Below are 12,472 nucleotides of genomic sequence, written 5' to 3'. Positions count from 1 at the left end.
TATGCATTGAGTGAGTACATGCAGTCATACAGAGAAAATGCAGCACCAGGAGAACCATCACATGTTGTTGACTTTCTAATCTATAGAGATGAGGAGGGAGCAGCATATAATCACATACCCGTGGCAATTAATTAAAGGAATAATAAGCTTAGTGAAATTGGTAATGTGCCTGCTGGTTAACGAGCCTGAATGATGCAGGTTCCTCAGGGTGCTCTTCTCATATTCTGTATCCAACATTCAATATTCAGGGACCGGTCTAAAAGTGGAGCTTCCAACAGAGCAGCACAAATCCTTATATAAGCTTATTTATATTGTTTCTAATGAAAAGTGATTGTTTTAAAAAAGGAGGGTAAACTATGACCTTCATAAACACAAATTTGCATTCCTTTCCATCAACCATGAAAGTTACACTATTTCCTATTTTGGCACTAGATGCCGAACCACGCCCACTAATCACGCATTACGCTCCACGCCATCAAGTGCAGACAACACGGTGAAAATGTTATGTAAATTGAAATAAAGTTGTAAAACGAGGCTTACTCTCTGTTGCCAGTAGGTTGGGCTATATCACTACATACAGACGAATCGATCTGTTCAGGTCGGGCCTCCGATGAAGTGTGAACAATTTAGGGCCGATTGGACAATGTACAGTGGAATCACAACAACTTCATGTTCACTCTGATCAGTAGGTGGTGCTATCACTATCACTACATACAGACAAATATATTTGTTCAGGTCGGGACTCTGATCATAGGTCAGAATTTTGGGGCGGGTTGGACAATGCACAGTGGAGTTAAAAAACGTCCTGTTTCATGGCGAATCAGTAGGTGGCGCTATGACCCTGAGGTAATATTGACACATGGAGCTGTTCAAGGCGGGATTCGTAAGTAAGAGAAAGAACTTGATGAATAGACTGACTACAGAGACCGCAGAGACCAGATGACCTACAGCTCTGAAGATAATTACTATCTCTAACATAAGTATAATCTAATTTATTCCTTCCTACTTAAATTTTCCTTCCTCCACACGAGGAATACCCACAGTATTGACCCTGAGCCACACATGACTTTTAGCCGATAGTGTGAGGCCCACACTGAGGCCCTTTAGGAGTATGCAACACACAGACAGACATTCTCACCCTTGTTGGTGGTCGGGGCACTGGGCTTGTTGGAAACAAGCGTGGGTGCTTCTCTCCACGCTCGCTCCAGGCTGTTATGCTGCTTGGCTAACTGCTCAATGGTCTCCTCTAGGTGAGTGCGCTGCTCTCGCTCATACTGCAGCGCCCGTTGCCATCTCCTACTGTGAGTCTCTGCTAGGTCCAAGAAGTCTCGACACGCCTGAGGGATCACATTCACACAAGTAAGTATTGTCTCTAAAGGCAGGGAAAGTTTTTAAAAATAAATAATAAAAAATAAAATAATAAAAAGATTCACAACCTGGGGAAAGAATCCTTATTTCTTATCAAGTTTTAAGTTACTTTTCATTTGTAATGACAAACAGCTCAGATTTTTGCAAAATACTTCTCTCAGAATTTTTAAATACGTTGGTCAAGGGAAGTTCTTTTTTATTTTGGTTCATGTTCAAGTCTAAGATTCCTTATTTGCAATAAAAATATAATTATAAAACCTTTATCAATATTTAAGTCAACAAATAATGCTATACTGAAAAATATCATCAAGATGTAACTTTTACAGACAGCTGACAACTAGAGAGGGGACATAGGGATAGAAAGGTTTAAATATATCTCTGTCAATCATTGTAATCAAGGCTCTTAATTAAATCGTTCACCACAATCATCATTATATTAATTAGCTTTCTGTGGCACATTGACTGGGTCTCCCTGCAGTGACAAATGTTTCCTCAGAGCAAAGTGAAAACACAGAAAACAACTGTGAGCAATGAGCTGATTACATAGCAGATTATATTGGAGTCAAGAGGGGGCATCATTGTTGCTGCTTTGGTTTTACTGCTGAGACTAGGAGGTTACTTCAGATCAAACATATATGTGGGTGTATCAAGTTTCAACTCAAAGGTCAATGAACCTAAATAACATAGATGACTCCATGCATGACGGAAGTGTCATGGTACAGCCACTGAACTGTCAACAAGTGGACTTCCAGGGGAGGTTTTTTTTAAATAATCATTACTATCAAGTATTTTGGGAACAAAAATGTGTGGGAACAGCACATGATTACATAGTGTCCACTATCTGCTGCAATTATCTCTTTGGTCCCAGAGCCAGAGGGGCTGTTCAGCGTTAGTTCAAGCTAACTGGAGCTAACACAGCTAGATAAAGCTGTGACTGCAGGCGGGGAGCTGGAGGGATTTAAGTGCCGCACAGCTCAAATAATCTCTGTTCTCTGTTGAGAGAGCAGTCACGAAGTACGACAGCATCTGCAGGCAGCCGGAAGAGAAATAAGGATGAGGTAACATCAGGAAACAGGATATCTATCTGTCGGCTGAAGAAAGTCCTCACTCACTCACTCACTCACTCACTCACTCACTCACTCACTCACTCACACACACACACTAAATGATACTCTATTCTCAAAAGTGATATTCTTTTGGTGAAATTTGAAAGCAATTTCCCCAAATTACACTATGATAAATAATAAATGTTTTATAAATATTTAATCTTATTAAGCAATTAAATGAATGCTTTAATTCTAAAAAATGTCTAATTCATTGATCAATTTCATGATAGCTACGATTTATATTTTACTTTATTGATAGTATTAGTTAATATATGAAACCTTGATAAATTTGCTTGGGATTCTGTGGAAAAGTATATCAAAGAGAACATCTTTTATCTCTTACACCATTAAAATGAAAAGTGACTATCTCAAAATCTCATGTAAGGTAAAGATTTTAAGGCAAAGCATCATGTCCCCGATGTTCACGTTGTATTTTCAAATAAAAAATAAAAAAATGGAATAAAACAGATTAATCTAATTGTTCTAGTTTGGCAAATACAAAAAATTCAAAATGAAAAAATTACTCAATTTCACTGAAGATACTTAGTGGAGCAAAGGATTTTAATTCTACAAAATATTTCAAGTTAAGTCAAGTTGGATTTTAGCATAATAAACTTAGAATATCAATTCCTTACCCTTTATCAAAGTAATATTTCAATAGCTTTAGGTGTTTTTGGACCAGAAAACTCCACTGAAACTGCATTTTGTTTAAGACAAGAGAAAGAAATCTCTAACACGGAAAAATGTCTCCAATCAATCCCTTACCTTCAGCTGTCTTTGATGAGGGGTCTAAACACCAGTGTCTGTGCATTAGTTTAAATGTTTGCTGTGCACGTGACATTGCCGTCAACTTCCTCAGACATAATCATGATATGAAACTCAACACCCACTTGAAAAACTATGACAGTTCCACTTTTTTTGTGCTGACTCTCCGGCACAAACTCAGACTGCATGTGATGTCCGGCCGGGGGGGGTGAGAAAAAAAGTTAGTGGGCCTCCAGGAGTGGACGTGTAAGTCAGTAAGAGGTGGCAGCTACAGATGTCAGCATCAGATTAACTGTGCGTGTAAAAGTATGCAGAATGACTGAATGAAATAAATGTGCATGCAGACACAAACGAGCAAGCGCTTGGATTCTTGTGAAAAGTTACATCACCACTAAATGAACGAGAGCAACCTTCTCATCAGGCTGAGAGCATGCAGTTGCCATTATGACCTCCTCTCCGCACCTTACAAGTAATAACCCATAAAAATGTAATTTATATTATAGAGCAAAGAACATGTCTTTATAGTGGCTAAACATGGCCAGTGCTGCTCTACACCTATCAACCTGACAAGCAACAGAAAAAACAATCACATGCACTTTCGGCAAAAAGGCATTCTGAACTCAAAAATACACAAAGCTATCAACTGTTTAAAGTCAACGACAAAAGCAAGAAGGAAAACAAACCTTGTCTGGTTTTAGTCAGAGCAGGTCTGTGTGTCTGTGTCCCTGTTTGACTGTTGGAAGGCTCTGACATTCCTCACCAAGCAGGGAGGGTCAAGGGTTTGAGAGGAGGTGGGGGGAGCAGGGGCTATTCCTGTACCCCCCCACCCACTATCATATCTCGTATCACTGCCGCAGGACCTCAACCCTCCATGAACTCTCATCCACTACTGACATACTGCAAAGCCCATGGTATTTACCATTGAGGAGGATGGAACGGGGCCAGATACACTAGAGGATTTCATATTATGATGCTTGTACTCTTGGAAACCTAAAACCTGGTCCTGTGGGTTGTTGTGTTTGTTAAATGTTGATAAGAAAGTGACTCGACCAAACAGCAGTATCTCTGTTTGGGGGACGAGTAGTCTTCGTGTCGTATATTCGGCTGTATTACTAAAATACCTTTACTTGACTCATTCTGACAGAGATGTTAGTATTCTTAATAGAGCCTGACTGATATTGATCTTTGCTGATACGATATTAGGGAGTAAAAAATGTTCTATACCAATATATCAGCCAATTCATTTGTCAGGCTCTAATGCTTATCAATAATGATATGCAAGCACCGGGAACCACCATCACCTCTGCAGTTGTAGATTTTAAACATTACATTATAGACAGTAATGTTTAACAGGATCTGGTGTGAAACGGCTTCTTTAAGCCTGTAGTCTTTGAGCCTGCAGCTCAGTGGCTCTGCTTCAACATACCAAAGTGTGAAGTGATCTCATCTCACATCACTCCCTAACCAGAACATTATAGATGTCTGACATTCCTGTCATATTAATCATGGAACACCATGCAGAATACATATTACTCTCTGCTCACTGCTGATGTGTCTCACGCCCTGGTCTATACGAGCTACTTACATTGATCATAGCATTGGAAGTGATTCGGAAGAGTGTGGCTCGCTCGTTGACTGCCTTGATCTTCTCCCCTCCCTCCACAGGGACCTTCAGCCCCTCGAGTTCACTCAGGGATCGCTGCAGGGCCGCGCCATGCTTTGCGATCAGGTCATTACACGTGCTGAGGTCATCAAGCTTGCTGACGAGTATTTTCAGTGTTCCCTGAATCTCGCTGCGGTCTGATTGGGAAGTGGGTTCCTCGTCTCCTGAGTCATCTGGAAGGAAGAGGTCAAAGGTCACACAAATGATCTTTAAAAGGAGAGGATTATGGGGACAAATGCAAAGTGCATGGCTGCGGAATCACAAAATACATGAACACACCTTGCTTTTTTAAAGCAGACATCTCAGGGTCCATTTCTCAGTTACCCCCACTGACCATTAAAGTAGCAAACTGCAATGAATAATCATGATCCATTATGAGTGACTAATACAAACAGTGGAAGGAAAAAATAGCCGGCTGGCTAACTGGCTAGAACTGTTTTTTTCTTCGTCATATGTCGTTTGCCCTGGAAGTTATTGCAGAGACGGGCAAATGAACTGTAAGTACACAAGTCAACAAAATATATAACATAGGTCTAGTTGTTTTTAGACATTTTAATGAAGAAGTGTGACATATTATATCTTGAACTTGACAACGATGGGAAGCCACAGTATTTTGTGTTTCTGCATTGTGTTAATAAAAGGATAAAAAGACTCCAAAAAAAGATAAAGAGAAACTCTTTAGTCGCCATGACAACAAACCATTTAACAGCGATGAATTCAAATGATGAAGTTATTGTTAATACAACAGCTTCTAAAGTCAGATTTTACAGATGGCTTCTTTGACACACATCAATTTGCCCACAACAGCAGTGACACACCAACCACACTTTGAATGCAAAAATCTTTGAAAGCTCATCAAACACAAATGTGAGCGGTGTGAGGACGTTTGGATTCAGGCAGCTCATCCATTCCCTCTGAGCATTTGCAGTAGCAGCTGTCTTTCTGTGTGATGTCATACTTACAGTATTTCTCAAACTTTTTCAGGCATGATCTCCTTCAAAAGCCTCAAAAAGTTACCCCCACCACACACTCACACACAGTAGTTATCTAATAAAAGCGAGCGACTAATAAAATAGGATCCAGGTTGGATTTTAGTAAAATTAGAGTCTGCATAATAACATCGGCAAACTCTCATTCATTTGTTTTCTCTGCATAAATGATTCATTCACTAAACTCTGCTGAATGGTCATCTGTGCCCCCCCACATATGGTGGCTCTATGCCCCTCTCCCCAGGAGGGCCCGCCTCCCAGTGCGAGAACCACTGCACTAAGCAGAGGTTACTCAAGGTTGACAGAACACACGAGAACAGTGTTGCAGCGTCAGCTCTAGATTACATGCGCAGACACACACACACACACACACACACACACACACTGCAAGCACGTAGGCCAGTGACACACAGAAGGACATAAATATAGAGAGAGCAAGACCCAGGTCCATAAACTGCCAAAAAATAAAGCAGAACTACTCATTTTCTGAACTTAAGGGGATACACAAACTTTCTAGAAGAAAATAATACTCTAATATAATTTTGTATCCTAACACATGCTCAAACAACCACATGTTGAATTTTGAACTCAAGAAATACTTGCACACCAGTGTATCAAATCTGAACTGACACAAAATAATATTTTCCCAAATATAAGCATTTGCGTTTCTATTTTAACTATGGAAAACAGTGAAAATGTCTAAAACCTTCTATCTACCAATGTTGACTGTCTGATGCTTGAATGACTAGAAAGGGCTGTTTTCTGTCTTGTACTCTGAAGCGTGAGGATCATGCTCTGTCAAGGTGAAAACGTGTGTTATGTAGCCAATAGAAGACATTGTCACAATTGTTGTGAGAGGGAGCTCCGTAGCAACACTTCCCACTAAGAACATGGCAGATGGCCGTGACCTTACAGTGGAAGAGACTATCACCTCTGTCAAGCCTATTTACACCATGCAAGTATAACATTGACATATCCGCCTGGGGATGCTGGTAGAGCTTGGAATACATCATGTAACAGCAATATACTGAGGTCAAACTTAGAGGTAGGTCCAGCTCCACTGAGAAACAAGCAGCACACACACATTCACACAGGACTAATCCTTAAGTTCCAAAGTTGGTGGAATACGTTTTCAGCACAGACGTTGCAAGACTCGGTGCGTAGTGTCAGCAGCAGCACTTTATGTCAGAGTTGATTTGCGTACATGTATGAAAGCAAAACACATTACTGTACTTCAACATCACAGTCATTGAGGATGGAGTTAATTTAGATAAGGGGACCCAGGAAAGGTGAGCAAATAGAAGGTAAGAGAAGGGAAGAAAGAAAACAACCTCTCACCATATTTGCATTCCTGGTCATTCATTTCCCCCAAAGGTAACCACAGTTCAGCCAGGAAGCAGCAGCAGCACACACACACGAACAGAGGCCACTGAGCTCTATCCTGCCAGGTACCGTGTGAACATGTTGAACGGGCTTTCCGAGAAAACGCACGCGTCTGACTATTAGAAGAGACAAAAACAAAACCGTCCAAGCAAAGGTCAACCCAGCAGCCTAACAGCGATGCTTAAGAAAACCTATAGATCAGAAAACAACACCACTCAGCACCTAATACCAGCCAGCATTAGGGAAAGACTCAGAATACACAGAATTTCAATTAAGTCTGTGCAGAGAGGGAAAGGTAGAGGAGGTGAAACCGCTGACGACGTAAAGACAGGAAATTGACTGGAGTGTGTGTCATGAGACAAGCAGCTGGAAGAGAGTTAAAGAGGTGAGGGAGGAAACCAAAGAGTGAGTTCAGAGGGAGCCGCTAATGGCATAAGCCTTAAATTGGCAAAGTATGACAGATAAGTTAGTTGGCAAGTTGGGAGGTTTTGAGCTTCCTCCCACAAGGCAACAATGAGCCACATTTGATTGGATGAATTTAAGTTGATGCCCCCAAACTAAAAAGAAGTCACCAAAATATTTCAATAATTAACAGTAAGAGAAAAGTGGAGATTCTTTTGGCATTTGAACAGTTTTATCTAATTTGAGCATGCAGCTGCGGATATGACCAATTATTTTTTTTTTTTAAATATTTTCTGTGCTTGTCAGATGGAGCCAATTAGTTCCAGTTTTCAAAGCCAGAACACAGTGGTGGAATGTACCATAGTAACAAGTTTCATCAAGGTCTAGTCAATGTTTACAGATTATGGATCAGACAAAAAACTAATCAGTGTATATTTAATCTAAAATGACAGAAACCTGCAAGTTGCTTTCTCTTCAGATAGCAGATCTGTGCAATAATAGACCAAAGTCATGAGAGTGAAAGTTATGACACATGACCTGTGCTGTGGTTCAACTTGCCAACCTTTTAATAACTAGTTTACTTTTCCACAGGCTAGAGTCCCCGTAGAGCCACATTACTTCACAGGTAACAGCGCTAACTCAAGCACAACATCAACAGTGGCAGACTTTTCTGAGCCTCGCTTTGCAAACTTACATTGGCATTGATGACCACAGAACAAGGAGCGGTCCATTTCCTCCACGGGACACTGATGCTTCACTTTGGCAACCTTAGTTAAAAACATTCAATCTTCTTTGCAGGCTACACACAACAAGAGGTCTGTTTTTTGGGGATTTTTTTTAATGGTGGTCACACCATTTTGGTTGGTCTCATTGGTCATGATAATCTCACACCCAGCCCTGAACATAAGCGGTTCTTTCTTCTAGACCAGGGGTCGGCAACCTTTTTGACAATCAGTGCCAATGTAAAATTTTCTTGTGAATTAGTGTGCCATATCAACATTTTTTTATATTAAGTTTTATTATTGAACCACATTAATATTTCCAACAGACATGTCATTTTATTCCATCCATATTGGCTATATATAGAACAACACTTTAAAGAAACGTGTTTATCTCATTGCAATAATAAGTTTGTCATTAACCCCACCAACCACACTCATATTCAGAATTGCAAAAGCTTGCTTCAAAGACTTTGAAACTTCTTTCGTGCCTTGTTTCAAAGTGGCGCTTAACACTGGACGTTCGGCACACAACATTTTCAAAACATAACGTGCACACAGCACGGTCCTTATGAAAAACAAAGCCATAGTCTTCTGCCCATGAGGGCTGAAATGCCCGTGTCTTCGTTTTTTTAGCTAGCGGGCATGACATCACCAATACACCTGAACGGCTGCACTTCACGGAGATTCATGTGGGGAAACGTGAGCAGCGCCGGCTGGGAGGCTTCTTATTATTATTATTTAATGGCGATTGGCATCGAGCCTATGGCGCATTGCTGGCACCTAGTGGCTGGGAGGTGTTAACATCAATCAAGCTAAATAATACAGGCTGCGTGACGGCAAAACCTTTGAACATTTCTTTAACAAGTGTGCCAATGATTATGGCGCCGCGTGCCATAGGTTGCCGACCCCTGTTCTAGACCAACATAGTGTTGGTTTCAGGGTCAAACCAGTTATCTTTAGCTGTCGAAACACAAAGAACTGGTTTGAGATTAGGCACTGGCTCAGAACTGGCTCTTGAACTACCATGGTGGAAATGGGACAGTTATCTGTTAAAGTTACAGTAGGTCTTTCATGGACTTCAGGGTCGAGTGGAGAGCAAAGACCATGTTAGAATATAGGAAATAACGTATCCTGCCCTCAAGTCTCTTAATGTGTATTTTTAGTGTAATCCATGGCCCATCCACTAACATGGAGGAGGCAGGATTCATGAGTTAAACTGCAGCCAGCCATGCTTTGGCTTCACTTTTGGGGGCAGTCGTGTTGTCTGTCTCTATATACAGTCTATGATTAGAACCAATTAACGCTATTAATGTGGCTGATCGTGGTATTCTCTTTCCATAACCTCAGAGAATGGATTTTGCTGATGGATTCTCCTGAGTAGACGATTTGAAATTTCAGGGAGACACCAGGACACTTTCTTCACTATGTCAAAGGCAAGTATGTCATAAATGTCCTTCCTGCTCTGATATTTCAGTTCACTGAGACAGATCCATACGGCATCGACAAAGTGTCAAGGACTCCCCAACAAGTTTGAATAGTGGAGGTGAAAACCCCTCACAACATCCAAACACGTTCTGTCAACGGTATATCCGTCAGACCTTCAATAAAATGTGGATGAAGGTGGATTTCACACCTGTAAGCCTGTGACGATAAATAACCTTTTCATGGCATCTGCATCAGCGTCACTGCCTAGATCGCCCCCTCACAACCCCAACCCACAGCAGATGTGGATGAATGGGTTTCCGTAGCAAAGTCAACATCACGAGGCAAGGCCAGGAGCCCATTACCACCCAAGTCATGCCTCAAGGGTGGATTACCTCCCCCCCATCCCCTACATTTGAAGAACACTCTGCATCGACACAGATGCAAGTGTGTTTTCAGCTCCTGCCGTGTCTCTGCTGCACTCTCCTCCCGAGATGATAACATTTTCAACAAATACACATCTGTGTCTGAGGCAAACAGAGATACAAGCTTTGAGGTTGCAGCTATACGAATCAATACATATTCTCAACACATAAACGCTTCATCCAAAGCATGTTCACAGCTTCCCTCCTTCCTTATTGTCCATCTCAGCGTTGAGCAGTAAAGAGTGAGTAAAGGATGGAGACAGCAGGAAAATAGGCAGTGGGAGACTGTAATTGGGAAAGCAGTACCCTGCTATCCCACTGTCAGGGCTCGTCTCTTTGCCCGTCCCTGAGGACAGGCTGTCAGATCAGGGGAGCCGGGCCTCTGGCTGACAAGACGTCACCCTGTGGTAGAGAGAGACGTGCATGCCCAGCAGCCGAGCACAAGGGAGAAATGTACCAACCCTCTGGATTAAAGATGTTATTTAAACACAGTAAAAGGCTAAGATATGAAAACACTGTCAGAAGAATTTTCAGCAGAGAGGTTACTTCATTTCTAATATCATTACAGTAACTTTTTAAAGGTCAGAGTCAACATGGCGCTGTAAACTGTGAAGCAAATTCATATGTCAGCAGCTGTGAGGCAGTTTAATGCTGTTAAATCTTGTTATGATTTACAACATAATTTCTATTTATTATATCTCTGCTCTTTGTTAATTTACTGGAATACATATCAGCACTAAAGCAATAAAACAGATGCATATACCTTGTTATCCTTTGTCTGTAACCAAATGAAAACCTAAGAGACATGATTACAACATATCGATTACAATGAGCCTGCCTTAATGCACATGTAATCTGAGATCATTCTAGTGTGTCTATAACTACAGCTGGAAAATGATTCTTTCAGCATTGATGGCAAAAGACAGAAGGAGATAATTATTCTGCAGCTCACTGTTTTGATATTGTGCAAGAGAAGGGGAATATATGAGAAGTTTATCAGAGAAAGAAGCCTGAACAAGCTAGGTGTGTCCCAAAGGAACATGAGTGTAATCCAGGCCAGTAATTGCTAACTGGCTCCATACCTCCCCTGAGATACATCACGAGGAGACAAACACAGGAGACAGCAGGTTAAACCCAGTAACAGGGCGCTCCGCTCCACACAAGTAAATGAGGAACTGTGCAGTGCAACTCATCACTGTCCCCAAAGCTCTGCAGCACAGCTCCGGCAGTGTTTCCAATCGAACGCTCTCTGTAAGCAGCAAACAACAAAAGAAAAGATTAACAGAAAACTGAGCGATGGCTTTTAACTCAGAAACATTTTATAATGTGCTGGGATAGACAAAGAGAGAAAAACTATCAGCAGGCTGTCTGCTAAACTGCAGATTTATATTCTGCTGTATGCTGAATAAATTTTTATAAACTCCCAACTGATGCATCAAACCTGTGAAAGGAAAATGGCTCTTGCTTAGTGCATAACTCCTGCAGTCTGAAGGCTGAGGTCATAAATCATCTGACAACCTCAGAAAACAGACTGAGCTCATGTACAAACAAGTCTGGTCACTGGGACAGGATTTCAATAAGAATTGTGTGAAGAAGTGTGAAGACAGTATCAGTGTATCTAAAACCATCTGCAGTGATCTCTCCATTGTCTAATTTGCACTATATTCATCAGAGGTTTGTTAATAATATGAAAAACTATACGTTTAATTAAATCACACTTACACAAGGCTGGTAAGCATTCAATAAATGCCTGCTGACATGCATACATTTATCTTTTACATGCAACATCTGTTCAGGCTGTGACGTCGAGGCTCTGCTGACGGAGCCTGTTGAGGTTCATGTAGAATGAAAACATGAATATAATAATATTTATGCTACTGACAGACTGGTCGCACACATTAGGTGTAATTCCACAACATATATGCAACATTTCCAGACTTATAATCTGCTTGAGTGTCACAATTCTAAAAAGTGACACATGCGTACAACAAACAAATATGGTAGGCATGGTATGATAAATATTCAGCAACACATGTTTAAGTTGCAGTGTAATAACTTGTTCTCTTAGGTTTTCATGATACCAGACCCTGTTTTTGATTTAATTTGTGTTTGTCATTTCGTCATAAATAGCCATTCAATGTATTGACGATATGTGATTGCTTATCTTTATGACAGTTTTCACTTTCGGTTACAGTCTGCAAATTCCGTGCTCGATTCAAACTGCCTT

General features: G+C 41.0%; 1 protein-coding gene across 3 annotated transcripts in view; it reads right to left on the bottom strand.

The window, feature by feature from the left end:
• The window catches only part of osbp2b (oxysterol binding protein 2b), a 43,857-nt gene that overhangs the window by 10,961 nt on the left and 20,424 nt on the right, over positions 1 to 12,472 (bottom strand). For all 3 annotated transcript variants that reach the window (XM_035165721.2, XM_035165722.2, XM_035165723.2), the window contains 2 exons: positions 4,825 to 5,075; positions 1,139 to 1,337 (listed from right to left, as the gene is read on the bottom strand). In XM_035165721.2, coding sequence (XP_035021612.1) covers positions 1,139 to 1,337; positions 4,825 to 5,075 — 450 coding nt within the window. The remainder of the gene's footprint in view (positions 1 to 1,138; positions 1,338 to 4,824; positions 5,076 to 12,472) is intronic.

Source organism: Hippoglossus stenolepis, chromosome 9, assembly GCF_022539355.2.
Source record: "Hippoglossus stenolepis isolate QCI-W04-F060 chromosome 9, HSTE1.2, whole genome shotgun sequence".
In the NCBI taxonomy this organism is placed as follows: Eukaryota; Metazoa; Chordata; class Actinopteri; order Pleuronectiformes; family Pleuronectidae; genus Hippoglossus; species Hippoglossus stenolepis.
Note: the sequence above shows the minus strand (reverse complement) of the source record. Positions and strands in the feature narration are given on the sequence as shown.